The sequence below is a fragment of the Sylvia atricapilla genome, chromosome 8 (assembly GCF_009819655.1).
Source record: "Sylvia atricapilla isolate bSylAtr1 chromosome 8, bSylAtr1.pri, whole genome shotgun sequence".
In the NCBI taxonomy this organism is placed as follows: Eukaryota; Metazoa; Chordata; class Aves; order Passeriformes; family Sylviidae; genus Sylvia; species Sylvia atricapilla.
Window position 1 is genome coordinate 7197899 of NC_089147.1, and position 23748 is coordinate 7221646.

Sequence of the window (23748 nt, forward strand, 5' to 3'; positions counted from 1 at the left end):
TGCTGTCTTTAGTTGAGGTGGGATTTTGGGTTGTAAATAGGTTTGTATCAGTGGAATCAGTTCATGCCCCAGTGCACTGACAAGAATTAACACTTGCTCAAAACGAAGGGGCAACAGCTTTTCCCATTTCATATAAGAGCTGGTGGAAAAGATTTGAGTTAGGATTTTATCTGTTAGTCTGCTGCTCTTATTCAGTACTGTAATAATACAGGTCAGACAGAATAAATGGACAATTCCTTAGGCCAGCTGGATTTTAGCTGCTTGCTTCCCGTGTGGGAAGGCTGGGCAGGGCTGGGATGCAGATCCCTCAGTACAATGCAGGCTGCTCTGTGCCTGGGGGAGATGCTCTGCTCCTTGTGGCCTCATAGCTGGAGGCTTTGGAAGAGGGATAGATTTTGATCAAAATTAAAAAAGTGATAAACAAAGGCACAACTATGTTTCTCCAATCCTGAAGAAGGTGTAGTCTGGAATAGGAAGCAGGCAGAGGAGAGGACTGGATTTATGGTGCTGCAGGATGCTGTGGCTCTCTCTTGGGACTCTGTGGAGCTTCCCAGCACTGTTTATGTCTTCCTTGCCATGTGTAAATTCTCCAGGAAACATGCAGGAGTCAGAACTGCAGCTCTCTCTGGCTGAACCTCAGACTTGTGTTTAATTATGCTTTTAATTTTTTACACGCTTGTGTTTAGTCAAGGTTACAACAGGGTTGGGGTTTTTCTTTAAAAAAAATTCATTCAGAAGTCTGTACTCATAAATGTGTTCTCATGGTATTTCTACTCCTATTTCTGAGAAGTTAATCTGCCCAAATACTTGTACATCATTTATCAAACATGGGGAAATGGGAGTAAATAACTTATTAACTCTTTCTTCCTATTCATTAGCTCAGAGCTTGGGTTTTATACATGGAAAAATATCCACTGCCTTGGTCTCTTACAGCTGCAGGAGGCTCACTCATACCATGCTTTGCAGAGCAGTAATGGTCATTTTTGATGTGAAATGGTCAGTCCCAGGTTTTGCAAAGCCTGGTTTACTCAGAGTTTCCCTTCAGGGTTGTCAGTGGCCACTGCAAATGTTTGTGTTTGAAATTAAACAGTGTCCAGGAGCTGGGATTCAGTGTTTTGTCCCTTCCAAAGTGAGGAGCACTTGAGGTTTGCCTTATCTGGGTTTTCCAAGCAGGTGCAGGTACAAAGGGCTGCAGGTACAAAGGGCTCACCTGCTGCAGGAATAACCCGGCCTTGAGCCAGGTGCTGCTGAGGGTCTTCGGAGGGCAGTGCTCTTGTGTGGGGCTGGAGAACTCTGAACAGCAGCACAGGATGCAGAAAGGAGGTGTTTGAGACCTGCAGGGATATTCTGAGGACAGGTGTTGCCTTGAGGGTGTTTGATAATATCCCAGATTTTCTGTCTGTCAGTGTGGTGGGACTCAGTCCTTGCCTTGAGGAACGGGTAGAGTGAGACTGTGCAGTGTTTTAAATGGATTTTAGCACGTGTGGTCTCTGGTTGCTCCATAGTTACAAGCACAATAAACATGGCTCAAACACAAAAAACATTGACAAGTGTATTTGCAAAGAACTGAAAAAAAAAAAAAAAACAAACCCAAACGGAACAACTTTTTTTTTTTTTTTTTTTTTTTTTTTTTTAACCTGCTTTAATTGTGTTTTTTGCCAAGATTTCCATGCACAAGACTGAGGGTTTACTCAGCTGCCGTGTACAGACCTTGGGGACCTCTAGCAAGGTGTAAGTAACTGGGGATCTCCATATGCCACAGTTCCACGGCCACAGAAAGTTGACCTGAGAAGAAAAAAAAAAAGCTTGGAGCAAGATTTATCTTTTTGCCCAATGAAAAATGAAAGGGTGTCAGCTGTCACCTTGAGGGCTGTTAGTCCAACCCATAATCCCACTGAAGGCTTCCTAAAAGCCTGCTGCAAAGATTATTAGCACCTGCTATTAACAGTAACGAGGTGAAGTTGCTTCTTTTGAGGACTTTCAATATGAGGTTTGGTATGATTTACCTTGGTTTGTGATTGTTTTGCTGTGGAAAAGCCAAACATTTCAAATTATTCATTGCAGGGCTGTTTTCCAGACAGTTATTCCCCAGTGCATAGTCAAACATCTGATTTTTCTGATTTTTTTCTGTCCAAGGTGCAATGCCTTGTCCTTTCCCTTACTGAAATTCACATTGTTGATTACAAACCACGTGTCCAATTTAAGACCATTTCTCCATCTTTTCTCTCAGGGGTTTTTCCACTTGCCTTCTGACCTCTAAATGGGATACACTTACCTATGTCCATCTGCTCCATGTATTATATTGACTGTTTCTGCTCCCAGTCTTGCCCAGAGCAGAGAGAATATGGCTTTATTCCAGAGAAATTCAATTTTTGTAGTTTTCTTGGGGTCGATTTCAACATCAAGATACTCTGTGTAAATATCATCTTGAGAGAGGTCTCCACTGTGAATAGAAGGAAAAATGGCATCATTGGGTTTAACAGTTCAGAGATCACTGAAATAAATCATATTCTCCACATATTTTCAGGTTTCCCCTGTTTTTACAATAGAAATTTGTTCCCCATTTTTGCTGTTCTTCGTAAGAGCGCAGGGCACTGGCCCAGGGCTCTGAACAAGGAGAGGATGAAAACCAGTGCAGAACACTTCAAATGCGATCTTTAAATCTGTTCTGTGGCAGAAGGCTGTGGGGAGGTGACAGGAGTGAGACTGAGGCTGTCCCCAGAGCCCTTGTGTGGTGAGTTGGCAGGGGTCACCCATCTGGAGCTCAGAAACACAGAACTCATGGAAATGGAAATGCCATTTCCCTTTTACAACCATCCATCTGCCCTCATGGTTCTTTACTCAAGTAAAAGCTTCTTTCCTATCTGATGTTAAGCAGAATATCTGCAAGGCAGGATGAGTGTTACCACTGCTTAAATATGTGGAAAAAATGTGGATTAATGTTAGCAGCACTGAATAGTATAGAAAAACATTAATTTAACTTACCTGGCAACTTCATATTCTTTTGAGTTCCCCTGTGTGTCGTAGTAAACCAGGTTTATGTCTCCCCTCGTTTTCTTTACACCAGACAATTTGATAAATACTTTTTGTCTCCAAGCTGCATAAATAAAAACAAAAATAAACCCAGATTGTCAGTGGTGAGCTTGAATGCTACATTACATAAGTAATGTAGAGAGCTATTAGCAGTTATTTAAAGAAGCAGCACAGGTGCATGGCTGTAAATCACATCAAGGCACTCTTCAAACTTGTGAACAACTGTAACAAACCTTCTTCACTTACTGGCAAAAGGCTCATCTGCTGCTGTATTTAAAAAATACTTTTGGTCTACCCTCTTCAGTTTTTCTGGGAATCTGTCAGCATAGTGGCCCATCATTGGACATCCCTCCTGTGGACATGGGAAACAGATTCCCTAGGGACAATAAGAGCATCAGTTAATGAGGAATATTATTTTTCATGCTAGCTCTTATGAAATTAAGGCTCCAGATGCTATTCTGATCTTGCAAAGTGGTGGCAGTGCTGTCTGTTTTCATAACTTAACACCAAAATCTGATAAACTTGTTTTAGATAATGGCTCCTGCACCCAAGAGGGTGCAGAATGAGCAGGTTTGATGCCTGTGTATGGTAACAGTGTGAAACTTGTTAGTTCAAATATTTTTCAGTTATATTCTAGGGCAAAACACAGGCCAGACCCTCCTAGTCAAGGGGAACTTGCCTGCATTCACAAATGGGGGAAAATGAAAGGAGCATCATTCATAAGTGCATGTATTTAGGTGCTCTAATGAGTGTCCAATGTAAATTAGAGAGCAGTCAAGGATTTGGAGGCTCTAAATGTAGGGATTAGTAGGACAGATCTACCTAACTTGTGTTCCCCTTGCATAAAGGCTTGGGGTGAGAATTCCACAAGCTTTCATTTTTTATCCCAAATAGTTTGGTGACATCATTTATGCTCCAGGACTCCTTTTCCAGAGTGGGACAGTTGAACTGCTGTGTGCTGTGCTTCCTCCTACCCAGCCATACCACGGGACCCCAGCCCCCTGCATCCAAGTGGTATCTGCTCCAAAGAACTGGAATATTTTCTTTATACTTCACCCCTTCCTGGGCTGAAATACTTACTTTCTTAAAGTCTTCGTATGATTTGCAGGGATATGCCAGGTATCCAGTGGGGTAGAGGATACTTGCAAAATAAAACTCGTGGCTGCGTGAGTGGTGGCACCCCCCGAAGAGTGTGGCGTCTGCCGGGAAAAACTTTGTGAGCTTTGCTGAAATAACCACCCCTTATCCTCTGCAAGAGTTGCACTTGTCTCACCATGGAAACAGCTCAGGCACAGAACAGAACAGCAGCACGGGCCTGAAATGATTTCTTTTTGGTCTGAATTTCTAGTTGCAGGAGAAATTGTTGGGTTTTTTGTGTTTCATACGGAGAATGGTGTGCCATTACCCTACGATTTCAAGTGGGATGTATTGGTCTTCTCTGATGTAATAGTCCCTTCTAAGAAGACAGACATATATATATATATATACACACACATATATACACATATATACACACACATGTATATATATGTATCTATATTTGTATGTGTATATATATACACATATAGCTCTGTATATATATATATATATATACACATACATATATATATATAAAAAAAGATAATATTTATTCCGTTTTAAGGGCTTAACAGAGCATGGAGAACCCACCAAAATCTCTGAAAAGAGAGAAGTCTCAGGTTCAGAGGTGAGGCATGCACAGTCCCTGGAAACCCTCAGTGCTTTCACATAATTCATGCCTTGGAAGTGTGGGATGCCCTTTACAGCATCTGCAAGAAACCAGAGGTGGTGCTGCCATGCTGCTCATTTGGCCTTTCTCAGCCTGGGAAGTCTCCTGCTGGGGTTGTTGGACCTGCAGACTCTCTGATTCCTGCCTTTTTGGGGTTTGCATCAATTTCAAGTTACAGAAGCAAAGCTTAGGCATGTACGACGCCTCCTTTCCCTGCAGAGTTCTCTGTAGAGCACTGCTCTGTTCCTGCCTTTGTTGTTTCTTACTTCCTTTTTAACTTAGGAGTAAACAGGCAAAAAGCAATTTTGTTTTCCTGTTTTCTCCCAAACAGTGGGCAATTTTCACAGTTCATGATTCAGAACAGAAGAAAAACAAAACATGATGCACGCTGGAATTGTTTACCTGCAATGATGGCTTCAAAATCACTTTGTCTCATCTCTGGGATTAAATCAGCACATCCAGGCATCACAGTTCCTCCATTTGGGTAAAAGTCCAGGTGCCCAGTGGTGTTATACATCCCAAACCCTGAGACATGCATGGGAAGATGTCAGGGTCAGGGTGTGGTGCCCACCCCTGCAGGTACCTGCTGGCACAGGAGGACTTACCTGCTGCAGGAAAGTGAGCAGCATTGCTGTGTATAACATCAACAAAGTTTGCATCTGTAGGATCCAGTCTCACCATGGGAGGAGTGCCTTCAAAATAGGGCCCAGCAGGGTCTAAACCTAAAAAAAAAAAAACCCCACATTTATTGGTTGAGGAAGAGAGAGAAGTGTTGCACATGTTAATATAGCTTTTGCCAGCTCATGAAATCAGATGTTTAGTTTTGCAAAAGGCAAGCCCAATAATGAAGTGAATTCCAAGCTAAACTATTTAAAAAATGCAAATAGCATGGTTTTGTGAACCTTTTTGAGAGCTTATTCCAAGAGAAGTAAAATATTTTTTCAATAGATTATATAATGGCATACTGTATTACTAGGAAGGAGGCATTTATTACCCATGGACTTATTACTGGACTCTAAAGCTGTAAATAGGGAAAAACTAAGGGTTCTTCTTGTTTTGAGTGGGGCATGAAGTAACCCACTGGATGATGATGATGATGTTACAAACACTTTAGCTATGCCTGTCCTTCCACTAAAGAGTACTTCACCTAAAGAGAAAAAAATTATGTAATAATAACCATGTTTCTGAGAAGCATACATTTTGTCTGCTCTCATCTCCAGCAGTGCCAATAATTTAATTCCAGTCTACAGGCCAGTGTGTGGCAAGTTTTTTTTCCTTCAAAGACATGCTATTGGCTCTGGATCTGGGTGAGCAGCCTACCTGTTATCCGCCTGATGCCTCGGATCCTTCTCCCCGCCTCTCCTGCAGTGTGGGCTCCCAGACTGTGGCCAATTAAATGGATCTCGTAAGGGGAGTACCCGAACATTTTCTGATCATTAAAGTGATGGTGGTGGTGGTGGTAGGAGATAAGAACACAGGCTTTGAATAACAAGCAAAGAGAAGGTCTGACATTATGGGCCTCTGGGAACATCTAGGCCGACTTTCTGCATAGCAAACAGAGGGGGAGTTCCTTGAGTTAATTGCTGTTTAAATTACACTAAGAATTGACACAAAAATGATCCCATCTGGAATTTTACGTGCATAGTGATGAGGGGCTCACTGCTGTGGTGTTGGCATATGCTTGCTGTATTCCATTATCTGGTGTGACAAAATATGGACCATCTTTCCCATTTGGATCAATGCCTAACGCCATCTTCCGTAAAAACAATCATACTTTTTTCTTTATTTATTCTACTTTGCAGCCCTTTTCTTGGTCATATATCTGTTCTCCACGCCTATTTAGAATATGTGATCATATAATGAATAAGATTTTCCCTGCCATGCTCAGGTGGGGTCCATTCTCCTCTTTACCAGGTCTCACCTGCACAAGGTGAGTTATTGCACTTGCATTGAAGGTGGAAAGGGAGACAAAGGGTTCATTGAGATTTGTAGCAAGCAAAACCAACAATTTGATAATTGCTTGAGTTTTTTACATTGTTTTGTAATGTGTGTACCAAAGTTAAAGCATATCTGGAGAATGGGCCTGTCTGCCTATATTGTTAGATGTCAGATTCCTCTGAAAACATTTTCCTGCAGTGCTTCCATTTACAGTACAGCTGAGCCTTTCTGACAATGAAACTTCAGAAATTTTTAAATTAGGGAAAAGAAAAGGAAGTCTAAGCATCATTTTTGCATTTTTGTAAGGGAAGAAAGGGTGCCCTAGACTACTCACGATGCAGTAACAGAGACAGTAAATCAAAAACTGAACACATCTTCAAATGACCTGATATACATAGAGGAGAAAGATCCAGAAGCCAAATGTGTGAGGCTACACATGATTTTCCTATGAAGGAACAGTAGATTGTACCCCAGCAGAATTTGGTAAAGTGTTCTTTGAGCCTCAGGTTCTTGCAAGGTTGGCACTTTGCCTGACGGGCTCTGAACTTCCTCCTGCTGCACTTTAAGATGAGCAGCTCCTAGCCAAGGTGAAGCCCAGTGCCAGGCAAGATGCTGATTTTCAGCTGCTCCAGGTACTCGTGAGCCTTTCTGAAATCACTGGGAAAGGCTGCTGCACAAACTTTGCAGTCCTCACTCCGTGTAAAAGTGACCTCCCACCTTTGGGGCTCACGGCCAGGAGGCAACTGCACATTTTATCCTGCAGACAGCAAAACACGGGGTTATCAAGCGAGGCAGCTACTGCTCGTTTTGGTGGCGCTAAGCTGAGACATTAATACACTTCTGGCCCGTGTATATAGTGCTGGGAAACTGGCGGGCGCTGAATCGCCTCATTCCCATGGAATGCTGCCTTGCCGGCGACATCGCATGGAGACGTTGCCACCTGCTGGTCTCTAATTAACAGGCATCTCCTTAGCCTGGGCTCCACTTGTGCCCTTTGTGGCCGTGGGGAGTCCTCGCCGGGCCGATAATTAGTGTAATTAGCTGGCTGTGAACTGTTCAGCCCCGCCTGACCGTACGGGACAAGGCTCAGACCCAAAGCCGCAGTGTCACAAGCGCACGCCGTGCACTGAGGAATGGCAGGGGACAAAGCAGGGCCCTTTACCTGCAGAGTCGTGATGAAATAAGCCACCTCAGCCCCCAGCACACGGATGTTGTTCACTGCACTGACGTAGGTGCCTTTTGCTCCCTCTTTCCAGTCCACAGCAATGCAGTTGATGTTTTCCACTTCCAGTAGCAGCTGACGTGGGAACACACAAAGCCAAGTGTTTAAGGAAAGAAAATAACAATCAGAGATTCAATTTAAACTGGAATAAGGATTAAAACGCGACATAATAATGAAGTTTCTCATTCTTTACTAAATTCTTCACTGTAATTCTTCACGGTAGCCTGTACCACACTGAAAAACATCTTCTTACAAGACAGCATATAACAAGCCATTCCTCAAAAAAATGTCACTTATGAAAACTGTAATAAAAATATTTTACTCTATACACACGACTTTTATATTTGAAATACTTCTGCAATGCCATACAACTGCACAGTAGATTCCATGTACAATATTGTGACTTTCTTTGAGGGATATTGGTAGTTTAACTGAATTAAACTCCTAATTAAATTAGTCTTATTTACCATCTGGGTTTAAAACTGTGCACGTCAGACTTTAAAAAAATCAGAGGAGAGAAGAAAGGTTCTATTTCAGCAAAGAAAGCATTGGTCACTTTGGTACTAGGCACAGTTCTGCAGAGATAGTGATTTTTCCAGTGGAAAAATCATGTGTCAGTCTGCAGTTATAGCTGTCTGTGAACAAGGAGGTTTATTTAAGGTTACTTAAGGTTTGAGATAGAACAAGGAGTGGCAACAAAAATTAATCCATGAACAACAGCTAAAGGTGAATGACAAGGAAAACAGAAGTGAAACAGTAATGCATCCTGGATTCACTCCTTTCCTGTGGGGATCATAAGTTTATAGTGCAGAGAGCCAGAAAAAATTGCTGTTTCTTTTCAATTGAAAAAAAGAAAAAGAAAAAGGAAATGTGATATTTCAGATTAAAAGTCTTCATAGATTTGTGAACAGAAGTAGTGCTGCTGATTTGTGCCTTAGTGTCCAGTGGTGTCTTTTCCCAGCTTGGCCTTTTCCCTGCCAGCTCAGAAGCAGCAGCAAGCAGAGCAGATCTTGCTCATCTGCCACAGCCAGGCTACACTCTGCTGGTTCTGTGGGAGTTTCCACATTTCATATTTGAAATGGTGTGGGGTTTTTTTTGTTTTGTTTTGTTTTGTTTTGTTGTTGTTTGTTGTTTTTTTTTTTTCCTCCACTGAACTGTCTAATCAAACAAAAAGCAAGAAGTTTGGTCGTGTTCTTATGTTTGTTTGGGTTTTGTTGTTCAGGTTGGTTTCTGTTTGTCTCTAAGAACTGATTCGTGATGAACCAGGGTAATATTTATAGACTGAAACTTGAGCTTTACAAGTCAGGAGGGCCCCTGGACTGAAGGAAGGTTCAGCTGCTGCTGCTGGAGCAGCTGTGAGTTGGTGTCTATTCCCATGTCTGGACAGGAGTGTAGAGACTGGGGACAGCTCTGTTCAGTCATGGCTTTGATCTGATCTGCAGCATTTGTGAATGGAAACTCTAGAAAAAAACCATGTCAGAGAGGCCAAGGGGCCTTGACTGTGCTGCATCTTCCCAAGGGGGAACACTTTGGTGTGTGAGAAATTTAATTCTTGGTTTGTATCTTCTACTACCTAATGGAATGCAAAATGCATGGTGGACATTAATGCCTGAAGGATACCAACAGAGCTGACAGGAACCAGAGGATAATGTCTCATACCAAGCACATTTCTACCACCCAGCCTGTTTTTCCAGTGCTGCCAAATCCATGAATGATGAAGGAGGTTCTCCTATGTGAGGAAAAATGTGACTTCTGGATGGTCGAGGAGTTTATCGCCGAGATCACCTATAGGTTAAAAAATAAAAGGTCTTATCTGTTCCTGCTTTCAAACATTTAAAAAAGGCAGCTAGCTCATACCCTCAGGACTAAAGGGATTCTACTTTGACAGGACAAAATCTGTGGTTTTTTGAACTTGGGCACCAAAAATCTCATCTTTCTCAGTTCCACTATGGTTTACACAAAAATTGTGCCCTTGTGGTTTTTGCTGCTCCCATCTATTCTGCCTGAAGAATCCCCTTTTGCAGAATATGAAGCAACCTAAAAGTGCCACATTGTCACAGGGTGTCTCTTGGCCTGAGGTGATGAGTTTCTCCAGGGAGCAGCCCAGCAGCTCCACAATTCCTGCTCCAGCTTGTACTTTTCCTGACCTGACCTTTGGCTTCAATGTGCTGCTCTGCTGCTGAGCTGCAGCCTGTTTTTCTCATTAGCCACTCCAGAAAGCCTGGAAGAACTTCATGCAAGGACTGCCTGAAGCTGATCTTCACACATTGCTGCAAGCTACTTAATTATCTATTTTTCCTTGAGAATGTTATCTGTCTGTATTGTTCTCAGACAAATACAGGGGCTGTGATGTGAGCTCAGGGAGTTTGGGTGTGGAAGGGCTGTGTCCTAGATCATAGATAATGTTGAAGTTCAATGGGAAGTAATGGAAGCTGTATTTTGATTTATTTTATCAACAACAGAAGTGCTGGGCAACCTGCTGCTGAGTATATTCTATGTATTCTATTGTATTCTATGTATTCTATGTATTCTATTCTATTCTATGTATTCTATTCTTCAACCTTCCTCAGAGACTTAAATACAAGCAAAAGGTAGTCTGCCATAACCTATATCCTAAACCTTCAGGAAAATACCAGGAAACTTCTTGTGCCCTACAGTTCATTCATAACAATTTTTTTGTGTGTTTCACCCCGAAGTATATTCATTAGTGTACCTTCAAACTATCTTCTGATTCTGACTTGTTTGCCTATGGTGACTGACACAGACTAACAAACATTTTTAGGTTCAGTTGGCTTTTGACATTAAAAATAAATGTCACCTGTGAGTTGTTTCCTGTTTCTCTGGTGTAGAGAGAGAAGCTGATGTTCATCTCTTCTGGAGAATCAGGCAAACCTGTCAGAAGCCTCCCTGGTACCCCAGACCAGGGTGGGTCATCTGTAAAACAGCCAAGCCTGGGGTAGCAAACTTCTTTACCTAGAGTAGAAGAAACAACTTGTTTATATGCATGATTCTTTTGCTTGATGATGTATATGAGACTAAAGCAGTTTGAAGAGCAAAATCCTAAGGATTTAATTTATGATTGATTTTGAAATTAATTTTTTGAAGGTCATTTATGTGTCCTTTATGTGTACTGCCGATGTGGGAACACAAGTGGAGCTAAATAAACCAAGTAAAGGAGGATAAACCAAATAAAGACCCATACAGTGTTTTGACGCCACTTTCTAGGCGTCTAAATGATTAGTTCAGTTCCTTTTTAGAAAACAGCCTAGTAAAAAAGGCTTGTTAGAATTGGTCCTGGACACCTTCTACTCCAAAGCATTGTCATGGGAATGAAGGTAGCCTTGTACAAAGAATGATATGAATATTTCCTTCAATATAATGGGATTTTTTCTAGATCAAATGGGTCTCATGCTCACTTAGACTCAACGTTTATGTTTTAGCATTGTTGTGCTGAGCACCCTGTTGCTGACCTGTTCTTTGTATAGAGCAGCAATGTAAAGACAGATCTTGCATTGCCTTGATAGAAGTAGGGACATGGAACTCTAAATTTCTCTGTGGATTTTCAGCACAGAGTTCTGTTTCTTGCAGTTTAAAAATAAATTTTAAAGACAGCAGAGCCTTTTAGCATTGGTTCCATGCACTGTAATAGACATTGCCCTACAATGACCCAAAAATCATGCTACAATTTCAATGTAAAGGAAAATAACAGTCATCATCTGCTATGTACCACTTCATTTGAATTCATTTTCTACTGGCAGTGTTTAAAGATACAATTTCTCACCTGCTACTCTGCCAAGGAGATAAAATGCAACAATCCACATTCCGACCACCTAAAGCAAATTGAATACACAGGTTAAGCGTTTTATTTTGAGTGTTTTGTCCTTTTAAAAAAAGTTTAATGCAAAGAGAAATACAAAGACCTCCACCTGAAGAGGAATAACCTCAAACATTGGTCTGTGCACAGAGGGGACCCATCAGCCAAAGGAGGCCTGGGGGTTCTAGCAGACACCAATTGACCATAAAACAATGTTCCCCACAGCCAGTAGCACCCTGGGCTGCTTGAGGCGGAGTGTTCCCAGCAGGATGTGGGAAGGGGTCCTTCCCCACCACTCAGATTTACTGCTCATTGCATTTCTTGCACTGGCAATCCTGCATGCAGATTGCTGCTGGACTCAAGGAGATCACAGGATCCTGGGTTTTTTCCAGCTGTGATGGGAGAGGTGGGAGGTGTGGTACGACAAGAACAGTGGTATGTGTAACTTGGTGAAGTCTGCACACCTGGCAGCCTAGGCCCCTCACTGCAAGAAAAACTTTGATCAGATTCCTTTCCTCATGGTCTTTTCAATGGCAGGACTCCCATTAATCTCACCTCCTCCCTTCTCGTTTGCCTCATTCAACTGTTCTCAACTTCCTCTTCTTTTAGGTGTTTCCTACAACATCCACTTCCCATTTCCAATATACTGCTTTTCCTTTAAACCAAAAATATGAGGTGTCACCCCTGGCCACTGGGACAGCTCATTAGAAATATTAATAAAAAATGGTAAATTCCATACTTATAATCTCACTATGTGCATAGCACTCTCCAAGGGATATTTTTACAGACCTGAGAAAGCCAGAAACACAACACTCCAAAGGCCTTTGACACCATAAAATGCTTTCAGAGAGAAAGAAGAAACAATTGGGAAATTTACAGAATTTGTCCTTGAAGCTGGTGTGACACGTGTCAGACAGCAGGAATGTGTGATCCACCTCTGAGCTTGTTTTTGATGGAAGTGGGATTACTTGGCTGTAATGACATGGTTTCCCAACAAAGCCAAAAGGGATAGGTCAGAGCACTCTCTAATAAACTCTGAAGTCCCTGTTTGGTAATAGCTTGTTTTGCTTGTGTGTTAGGGCAGAGGAGTGAGGATGAATATCTCAGCAGTGAGCAGGAGCTGCAAAGTGCAGAGCTGAGAGGAATCACAAAATTTCCTTAGAAATACAGTTCTGATCCTAAACCTAATTTATCCATTGATGTAGTTACCAGAGGAAAGCTATCTGCTCGAGAAGAGTGGAAAGCAGAGAGCAAGTCTGGCAGTAAAACAGGAGGGATAAGGATCAGGAGTTACTCTAAGCAGCTGGTGAAGGGCAGGAACAGAGAGGTCCCAACTGTTAGCCAAAAGGAGCAGCTCCATTCAGCTGCAATGTCTGTCAAGGTGCCATCAGCATGATGAGAACCTGATGACAGTGCAGGAAAATCACAGCTGCTGTGGCTTGTCAAATGAATATAGGAGAGCTCCAGAGGGTTTCTTAATATTAGTGGGCAGCCCTCACACCCAGGAGATGTACAGTCCATGTCAGGAACACCACAGCAGGAAGCAGAGTAGAATTTCTTTACAGACCCAACACCTGAAAGGCAAGTAATGATTTAAGGAAATGTGGGAGATTGTTGCCAAATGAAAGTGATCAATTATTTCCTCCAGAGGATCTTCCTTTGAAGGCAGAAAATAGGAAAGAACATGTGGCCAGGGAAATAAAAGGACTAGGAGAAATTTTATCATTTATGGAATCTTGATGCATTCTGTAATTAGGTTCTGTAATTAGGAGGGTTGTAGAAGATAATTTTTTAGTGGGAAACCTTTCTGTATCAGTCTATGCAATGACAAAAAGATTGCAAAGAGGTTAAAAAGCTGGGTAAAAAAAGTCCAGGCAGCATGCAATTTGAAAATTCTTCCACTGGGCATTTAGGAGGCGTAGTGCTGAACAAGAGGAACTGGAAGGACTTGTTTGTGAATGTGATCTCAGCCTACCCAGTGCTGCTGGCAAGAGGCTGCTCAGTGCTGAGCTCAGGTAACATCCCAATGCACAGAACACAGGCAAAACCTGCACTAAATAGTCTTAAATTGATGTTCAACTGAAAAAAAATAAAATTAAAATTGAAAATATTCCTAGGCTGCCATTGTAATATATGAAAGCTACACTGGAGCAGTGGCTGCTCTCACCACAGGACACCAAGTCACCTTCAGGACACCGTTGCTCAACCAGTGACTCATGGGGAACAGTGGAGGGTTGGGGAGATATGGGAAAGTCTGCATAATGACTGTCTGCAGTGTATTTTTAAGTCCCACACATATACCCACACACCTTCCTGAGGACAGGCACACAAGCAGAGCCTCAGTGAGAAGCAAGGTCAAATCTCAGGAGTTCTCATTTACCAGCATTTTAACCAAATCATTTCACTGTCATAAAGAGATTTTTTTTAACATTTTAAACATTTGTTATGTATTGAATCGCTAAGAATTTTACTCACCATTCTCTTATAAGCCTTGTTATCTCTTTTTCTGGTGAGCAGTACCAAGAAACAAAAATGGCTGCTGTTTTCTTTAATGAAAATTAGAGAGCTTTGTGCTGAAAAAAAGGAATAGAAAATAAATTAAAAACCTATGGGTAACTTGGTAAAGTGGAAGACATTAGAAGAAAACAGGGAGGCAACAAAGGGCAATATTGGTAACTGGGAATTAATGGCTAAAAGTTACAGATTTCATAGGGAAAATAACAATGTCAACATGCATAATCTATGGGCATCAGAATTAAGGAAAAATATTTGATGCATGAAAGAATTAGGAAGATACAATGGTTTTTTTGTCTATCTTTACCAAAACCAGGTGAAATTCACAGCAGGGATAAAAAAGAATTCACAGTGATTCTCTGTTCAGACAATAATTTTAGATCTGATGTGGAATAGCTGTTGGAACTGGAAATTCAAAAATCACTGGGCTTCAGTAACTCATAGCTGAGAGTAACCAAAAAAAAAAAAAAAAAAAAAAAAGGAAACCATAATAAAAAAGATTGACAATTTTTAAAGTTTCTGATTTGTAAGAAAAGTCCAGATGCATAATTTGTGGAAAATTAATATGATATTAAGTTAAAAAAAAAACTAGGATGAATGACCTTAGGAATTTCAGACCTGCGAAATTTCAGTCCAATATCAGCCTGAGGCAGGATAATGAAAATCTCCACAGTAGAGTTTCTCCACTCACTCATGAAAGAAAAATTGTGAAAAATGGTTAAAAGATTAAGTTGTGTAATTGAATTAAATTACATGACATGACAAACTAACTGACAGTCTTATAAGATCAACATTTTAAATCACATGATTCTTGGATTTTAGGGAGATCTCTGCCACTTGATATTTTGATTAAGAAAGTAAAATTACATACATGCAGTACTACAACAGTTAAGTGGATTAAAATTAAACACATGGATTAAGTAGATTAAAAATGGAGTAATTATTGCATTTCAGGCTTTAGTTGGAAGAAGTAGAAGGCAGCTCATGGATTTACAAATGCAGTTTTTGCTACTGTGAACCATCATGTCATATAACATATAACATCATATATCAGGTCATTATCATATCATATATCTTACCATAATCAAGATGTGATTATGTTTTTTAGCTTTTTAGCTTCAGGGGTTTTTTTACTCACTGCTCATGCTGGAGCATCACTAACAAAAGTTTTAAAGGAATCAGTTACTGACATTACTCTGAATGCCAGCTTTCAATGCTGATGTTGCTGGACATGAGCTCAGACTGAAAAAATACTGACATCTAGGCTGAAGTACAGTGAAAAAAATTACAATTTTTGGATGTAGGATTATTTTTTGGTGTTTGAGGAATTAAATGCTGTCACACTGCATATAGTATTTGCAGATCTGAGGTGAACATTTGAGGAAGCTGTAACTGAAAAGACCTTTAAAGTCTTGCTAATGTATTAGTGGTGGCTTTTGAAGTGCCAAGAAAAGTTTTATTCTTTGTTTCCACGCAATTCCACAGTTGTGAGAATACTACTTTCTAATTTTCAGGTCTGCTTTATGCCCTTCAATACTGAAGTTTAAGTTGTCTACCTTCTTTCAGCTCTTTTTGATGTGTGATTCCTATTTTTTTTTAAATTTTTTTCTTGCCTTACCATTCCAACCATACTTCCTATATTCCCTGCACTGGCACTGTCCTTAAACAGAAAACATTTCTGCAGTTCTGTCTTTCCACTGTTTCATTCAAATCTTTCTTATTTTTCAGCAGTTTGGCTCAACGTTCAGTTAAAATTGTAAATCAATACAAAGGAGGAAAACCCATCCAGAGTTTAACATACAAAGCTTTGGATACAGGAATTGTAGGTTAAATTTCTTGTTCTCCCAGCAAATTCTTGCATGGCTTTGAGTGTGAGGCATTCAGAGAACTAACTGCACACCAAAGTATTGAACATTACTTTAAATGGTAAAAGAAAGAAAATGAAAAAAAATCACAATAGTATCTTTAGGCCTCATAACAGGGATCATGTACATATTTATCCTTTGTTATATCCGTGAATACCTGAAAGTACAATATGATTTTTAGTTGTTTATTTGAATGTAATTTTGTTGTTCAGCCCACTCTATACAAGACACAAAGAATACCATTTTTCCTAGGCACAGCCCACAGTCAGTGGCTCAGGCACACTACTTGAGCAGACTATCAAATAACTATCAAATACTCAGAACTGGTGTGCAGAGTACTGAGGAAAATGCTGGTGATACAGTGTGATAACTCAGGTAGCAGAGTAAATGGCAGAATTGTTAAAGACTTATTTTCATCTCCAGCTCCTCCCCTTGAGCAGCCCAATGCAGGGTCCTGATTCTGGGTGAAGGTTCTTTGACACTGCTCCAATACAAATGAGCAATAACAAGTGAAATTCTGCAGGAGGAAACTGGCCTTAACTGAATATCTCTGGAACCCACAAATTTAATATTAGAGAAATGAATTTTGTAGCAGAGCAAAGATGTGGAGAACCTTTTGCAAAAGTTCTTCCCCCAAATCACCCGATACAAACTAATAACCATGACAAGGCTCACACACATTGTCTGGTTTGGGTAGTAGATTTTTCTGAGTGCCAATTGCCCTCTTAAACTGAATCTGAAACAGTGGACTAGGACATTGACCTGAATGACTCAGAATAGTGATGCAAATTATTTTCTTGAGATATTTAATGTGAACAGTGCTCCAGTAAAAGGTTAGTAGGTATGTTGGAGGGTTCAGTAAAATGAAAGATTTTAAGATGTTCAAGTCAGTTGCTTAGAACTGGTGAACAAACTAAAGAAATTGTAGGATAATAGTGAAGAGAATATATTTAATAACAAGTCTTTGGCTCCCCAATGTGCAGTATTTGCTCAGATTTCCTAAATGATAGGGCTCTCACTTTACATGATATTCATGCATTTGGGTTTACAGAGACAATTATGATAATTTAGTCTCACTACAAGCATCATTAAAAAACCAAAACAAACCAACAACAAACGTGATTCAGTTTTAGGAAGTGGCTGTGCCAATTCTGAGTAACCAGGGAGCCTTCAACTGACTTGCAGCCACCACCTGGCCACTTGTGTGTCTTCCCTGGGTGACCTCCACTGTTCAGCTCCATGATCAGGCTGCTTTTTAAACTTGGCCAACTCCAAGACCAACACTTCTGCTATTGCTGTAGTATAGAATAGCCCTTGTTAAAGACTAGTTCAAGTTTGCCCTGTGAAGAGTAGTCTATCAAAAAAAGTCTCATTTTTCACATTCTTACACAAAACAGCTCTATAATTCTTCCCTGTTTCCATTCTCTCTTTAAATTTTCAGTGCTCCTAATAATCCTCCTTTTTCACTTCTGTTGTTGTGCTTTAATGCATTTTCCCTTAAAAATGAAAGAAATCCAGATACCATCTGCAAATACTGTCATTTTGTTCTTCCTTTAAAAACAGATACATTCAGTCTCAAATTACCTTAGCCCCACTGAATCCACCCTGTTTTCCTAGCTGCCTTGCATTGTCACAGCCCAGAAATTCTCATCCCCTACTGGGATTTCCTGCAATTGAAAAGTTTTAAGCCTCATAGCTGCTGCCCAGGGTCCCTCTCTGAGTGCTGCTGTTTGCTTTTTGCATCTCCACTCAGACCACCCTGTTCAGCCTGGCCCTTTTTGAGTTAAGGAGTCCTTGGAGTCCCGACCTTCAGCTTGTACAGACCCTAGTCCCCAAACCCCACCGATTTTTCAGCACTTACCACTCCGAATGCAGAAGGGGTTGGTGCTTTTCAGGCTCTGTTCAGCCAGCTCCCTCTCTGTCAAATCCTGGTGGCTGCTGGCCTTTTTCACTTGGAATCAGTCCCACAACAGTAGGTGCAGACCTGCCCACACGGCGTCTAATTATAGGCTTGGTGTGGGTGAGTGAGAACCTTTGTAAGAATGAACCCCTCCATGCTGGATATAACAGATGTTGCCTTTTCTTGTCTCTCCTTGTATGTGATTTATCAACGTTTTCCCGTCCTGAAATTTGGTTAGTTTGAAGGAAAGCAAGATGAGCCCCCACCAGAGGGGCTGTTGTGTGTGTAACATTCATCCCAGCCAACATGGAATGCTCTCCTGAGTTAACTGGTTATTGTGAGCTTGTGTTACAGACAGTGACTGACCCTCCACTGCGGGGGAGTTCAGAGCAGGAGCTTTATTTCCTTGCTCTGTGTCCCCCAGCAGCTGTCTTTTTGTCAGCTGTGTGGTGAACATGCCTTGTCAAAGCAAACCCTTATACATTTTCATACAATCAAATCTCTTTTTATATATAGATACTCTTTTAATCAAGAGAAGACTAGCTTATTTTAAACAAAAGGAATAGAAAAAATAGTCCTGCAACTTAAGGGCAATAAAAGTATCTGAGTTTTTACTAATGAAGTTATTCAATCTCTGTCTACCCACTACCATTTTTTTTAATCTGTGTCCTTTTAGGTCATGTGGGGTTAGCACATTAGATGTCTCTGTATCAAGCTCTCTTATCAGCTGGCATGCTCTGAATATAACTGGTGTAAACTGACATTATTGTGATCCACCTAGATTAGTGAAACCACAGGCACTTTCATTCAAAATAGTCTCAGGAGGATAGGATGATGATAATCATGTCATTTGTCCTTTCATGACTTGTCCATCATGTAAATCCCAGATTCTCTTCTGTGCTCTGGAGATTCTGAGTCAGCCACGACAGAAGCCAGTTCTTTCAGTTCCTGAGCAAGGTCTCGAGTCCCTGCAGTGCTATCTGCAGGACGGGTGCTGCCAGAATCACCTGCTCTGGCAGCTCTGTAGGAGAGACTGTCACCCTTAATCAGAGAGTGGTGCAAGTGCCTAAAGGCAGGAAGTCACTTGGACTGGATATGTGGTTCACATAAGGAGCCAATTTGTGGTCTTGAGATATGTACATTGCCTGGAAGAAGATATTTCAGAAATTACACCAAAAAAATGTTTCTCCATACACTGAATTGTATGCAGGGTAATCAGCCTGCAAGGCTTTGTAAAAACTGAATCAAGAGTGTCTGTCACTCCTTGTGGCACATGGCAGCCACAGGAATGTTTGAGTCTGGGTCTGGGACCTGGTGGAGTGGTGCAAGGCAGTGCCACATATGAAAATAATCATTAGCAAGAAGTCTGAGAGGAATGTGGAGGAAGCACTGGCCAGTAAGGGACTGCATCTCATATTTAATTTCTGCTTACATGGACAATGTGTGTGTAATTTCAGATAAGATAGAAGAGATCCAGCTAATTAGAAATTCTTGACACTCGAGTTTACCTTCATTGACTGGAAGATGGAGATTTGGCAGCAGTTTTGGGATGCTTATCTCCTCAGAACAATGCAGCTCATTAGATAGGTCTGGGGAGGAATGAGTTTGGGGAGCCAAGGAAAAGAGATAGGGAATGTCATGTGCTCTCATGTGCCTCGTGTCAAAATTCTGGCATGCAAGTTAAATGCAAAGCAGCCACTGAAACTGGTGCCTCTATTCATGATGAGACACCTTCAGAATCTGATGGACATCTTTGTGTGGCAATCAGAGCCTTTTGAAATGTTCTTCTTTTAGGGGACCAGGATTTCTGGATATGCTCAAATATTTTGCTGTTCTTTCCAGAGTTAGTTTTTGTGTGTTAGTGCCAAAAGAGTGTCACTAAGTTTCGCTGCCTGTGCATTTCACAGCAAATACACAGTGGTGTGATTAAACTAATGTAGGTCAGTACAACAAACCAGAATAATTAGAAAAAGGAATTTCTAATGCGTGTTGTAAGCTTTTGAGGTGTAGCTCCTTTTAGGAATAGTCAATTTTTCAGGGCCTGTTTCTATGTCTTAAGAGGAAAACAGAATTTAGTGGGCAGGAAGAAAAGTCTGGCTTTTGCAGCTGCCTCTGACAATGTGCAAGTGAACACATCCAGTGGTTTTTTAGATGTCAGCCTGAGAATTATTGAGAACATACAAAAATCCTTTTTGGCAACAGTGGTAGCACATACGTAGGAAAAAGTGGATCAAAACATTCACTGGGAATCGTGTTCTCCAAAGGAATCTCAGAAAAGTGTTTCAAGTGCAGCAATATATAAATTACTGAGGCTTTCATAGAAGGATAAATGTATCAAACTGTAAAAGCAACATTTTTCTTAGTCTCATTTCAATTTTAGAATGAAGATGGCTAATGAATTTCTTAGCTTGGATGGAGGTCATCCTGAAGCAGCTTTGTGTATTCCATCCTCTAAAGAATTGCTAATATGTATAGACAAAGACCCCTCAGCTCATGGAGAATCTTACCTGCAGTGTCTGAGTGGCAGAGCCAAGAATAAGAGATTTGCTTCATATTTCTATTGTTTAACTCCAGTGTTTTCTTTCTGGTCAAGTGGATAAATTTTAAATTGAATAGAGACAAACCCAATTAACCTTAGTATATGCTTTCCAGTATCACACAGCAGCAATTAAAGGCATGTTTTGGAAGTTATAAATATTTATGATTTTCCATAATACATGCTGGCTGCTAATGAAATCACTCAAAGAAAACAAAGCTAATATTACTATTGGTTTTGTGCGCTGAAGATTTATGGACTATAGTATTTGAACCAAATAGCACTAGAAAAAAGAGAGTTTTAGAACAGATGATGAAAGTAACACAAGGCAGAGGAGAGTCCCTACGGACAGACAGATCTTCTTTACAAGTAATGGGCAGAATGAAGGGGCAGAGGGTGAAATTCATTATTCTGAATGCTTTATCTGCTTTTTATGCTGGGGTATTGAACTTATTTGAACGAATCAGGTGAGATAAAAGGGAATAACTCTATATTTGCCCTGGAAATTGAAAGGCAGATGCAAATTTTGAATATGTATTTCGATAAAAACACAGCTCTGAGAAGCTCACCTCCAGCCCAGTGGCTCAGAACAACGCTAATCCTCTAGAGCTCTGGACACCATCACTTGGCCCCAAGCTTTCCTAGTGTCACAAAAAAAGGAAAAAAATCCTCTGGGATGACACCACTGCCAGCCTGTATTTTCACATATTGCTTATGCTTCCGGTGTTGCAAGACCCTTGAGGCAGCTGGGACAGGTTTGTGTTCCTCAGCTCAGCAACATGGGCGTGCTCTGTTTGTGCAAGGGCTGGTGATGAGGCATGTTCTTTCTGGAAGTTTTTATATCCTTGATATTTTAGATAGATAAAGATTATTGTGCTGGAAATAAGCCACAGAAATAGATTTGGGCATGCTATCGACTTCTGCTCCCTAATTACTGGAAACAGAGCAACTTACAGCAGCCTTCAATTTGAAATTACAAAGTCCCTGATAATACGTAATGACGAAAGGAGAATAAGAGAGCCCCAAGTTTTGTAGGGACTCCATCCAGATAGATTTACTGATAGATCAGTGATAGGTCAGTTGTTTAGTGGCAACTTCAACACCAGCCAGCTTTGGTTATGGAAGAATAACTCAAATAAATGTTGGGAATGTGCAAAGAGTTTTGCTTTTGCTTCTGTCCCAGCAGCTTGTCAAACAACTGATCCAGTGGCTTCACAAAATACCCTGACTGCATTAAAGTCTCAGCAAAATTACCTTCCAAGGGTTTGGGGTTTTTTATCCTTCTGTATGAGACAGATATTTGAGAACTGGAACCTGTTGTAGGGGGAAAAAAAACCCCAAAACCAAAGATGAAAGACCAGAAGAACTTGGAAGGCTTGCTCCTGCAAATTTCTGGTTATTTTGCAAAGATTTTATCAATGTATTGTAGTGGATTACAGTGGCATGAAAAAATCTAAAAAGCCACAGACTACGATAGCATCAAAAGTAGGAAAAAAGACATCTGCACAATTTGAATGCTGAGGTCTCTGTCTACTAGACCTATCTAGTTAATTTTAATTATTGTTGTTGTTTTAATTCTGGGCTCACAAACATTTATGAGGGGCATTTTGACAGGCTGTGATTTTGGGAAGAATAGAAAATGCTGTGCAATGCAGTAGAGTATTTTATTTTTGTTATCAGAGAATTCTGACAAAAAATAGCCCTTGTTTTCTCTTTAGCATACCTGCACATATGCCTTTATGAAAAACATGCCATCTTTTAAAATTATTTGTCTATCACATATTAAGTACATAAATATAATGTAAGTGGACCAGATAGATCATATTTTGGATTGCTAATTATTGCTGTCCCTTTTTCCATAAAAGGCTTAAGAGGTTTGTTTGTGTAGTTGTTTTACCTTGCTCCATTGTCAAAAGAGAGAAAAGAGTTTGACTTTGCCATAAAAGACCAAAGTGACTGTGGCTGAAAGCTTCATAATGGCTCTCTTATCAATTTATCATTGGCATAATTTTTGTTGTGAACACATGCTTAAGGAGTATAAAATTAAATTTGTATTGTAATTCTGAAGCCCTTATCATTTGGCACAATATTTAAATAATGTAAAAGACAGAATGGAAATCATAATATGTCCTTCAAATCCCTGGAGAAATGAGGCATGTCTGATTTCTAAAAGCACTACCTTTCCACAGGACAGCCAAACATATTGAGTGGTGTGTTTCACTTGACATTTTAAAGATTCAATTTAAATTGTTCTGAAAAGATGGCTTACCTTGTTTTAAAGATATGAAAGAATTGCCTGTCCAGAGCTTTATCAAAGGCACATTATCTCATAAATTATCAAACCCTTGCATTATTTGGACTAGCACAATTAATATGAAGTGATAGTATCCAAAGATTCATACTAGGAAGAACTTTAAATTTTAAATAGAGAAAAAAACAAGGAGGATTATTTGCTACGAGCAACACATAGCTGCAGTCAGTGTGGTTTTCTTTCACCTTTGTTTCATAAAAATAAATCTCTCTTGTTCTGTCTAAAAATAAATTAGCAAAGAAGGGCAGTGTAGATGTCTAATATACCAAAGAATAAAAATTAACTCAAGAAATAGCATTTCACACAAAGGGAAGAAATAAACACAATGTTCTAGTTTTAGCTGAAAAAGTTGGGTGAGAAAATGAATGTTTTTAAGTGGTCTAATCAGCTGTACCCCATTTGTAGCACCAGTCAGCAGCATAAATGAACTGTCACATTCTGTCAGAATGCTGTTGAAATCTATAGCTTAAAAATAAACAAAATGAAACTTGTATTTTTGAAAGAATATGGCTTAGTATTGTTCATAAAAACATCACATTATGTTTTAGAATTGCAAAAGGGGCACATTCAAGTATGGAGGCAGGAGAGGATGGGCTATAAAGAACTCTTGAGTCCAATAAGACTTTGTTTCCTTCCTGTGAGGAATGATGCCTTAAATGGCACTGATCACACTCCTGTTCATGCCATAATACCCAGTTCCTGCCCCTGCTGCAGAGATTTTTGTCATCCTCAGAAAAATACTTTCATTTATTTTGCTTCAGTTTCTCTCTGTAAGAAAGCAAAATAGTAGAGTCTCCTCAATTTGTACAACTTTGGGGCAGAGAGCCATGCATGGTTTATGGAGGATGCCCAAGATGTTGTAATTACC

At 40.3% G+C, this 23748-nt stretch overlaps 1 protein-coding gene across 1 annotated transcript; it reads right to left on the reverse strand.

Annotated features, from left to right (window-relative positions):
- Positions 1 to 1640: 1640 nt before the first annotated feature.
- On the reverse strand, positions 1641 to 18270 carry LOC136364006 (pancreatic lipase-related protein 2-like). Its single transcript, XM_066323523.1, has 14 exons — positions 17995 to 18270; positions 14230 to 14327; positions 11722 to 11770; positions 10759 to 10913; positions 9600 to 9725; positions 7881 to 8015; positions 6101 to 6209; positions 5386 to 5502; positions 5183 to 5305; positions 4114 to 4232; positions 3280 to 3409; positions 2986 to 3097; positions 2276 to 2443; positions 1641 to 1785 (listed from the first exon to the last, which is right to left on the reverse strand). Exons 2-14 carry the CDS (start codon positions 14230 to 14232, stop codon positions 1722 to 1724), a joined length of 1410 nt encoding a protein of 469 aa, XP_066179620.1. The 5' UTR covers positions 14233 to 14327; positions 17995 to 18270; the 3' UTR covers positions 1641 to 1721.
- Positions 18271 to 23748: the final 5478 nt, after the last annotated feature.

Bases quoted from the DNA above. Each gene is read 5' to 3' on its own strand.
- LOC136364006 (XM_066323523.1), bottom strand. The intron at 10,914-11,721 runs GTGAGAAATTGT...CTTCTACTCTAG, and splicing joins TCTCCTTGGCAGAGTAGCAG to GTAAAGAAGTTTGCTACCCC. The intron at 6,210-7,880 runs GTAAAGGGCCCT...TTTAATGATCAG, and splicing joins ATTTCATCACGACTCTGCAG to AAAATGTTCGGGTACTCCCC.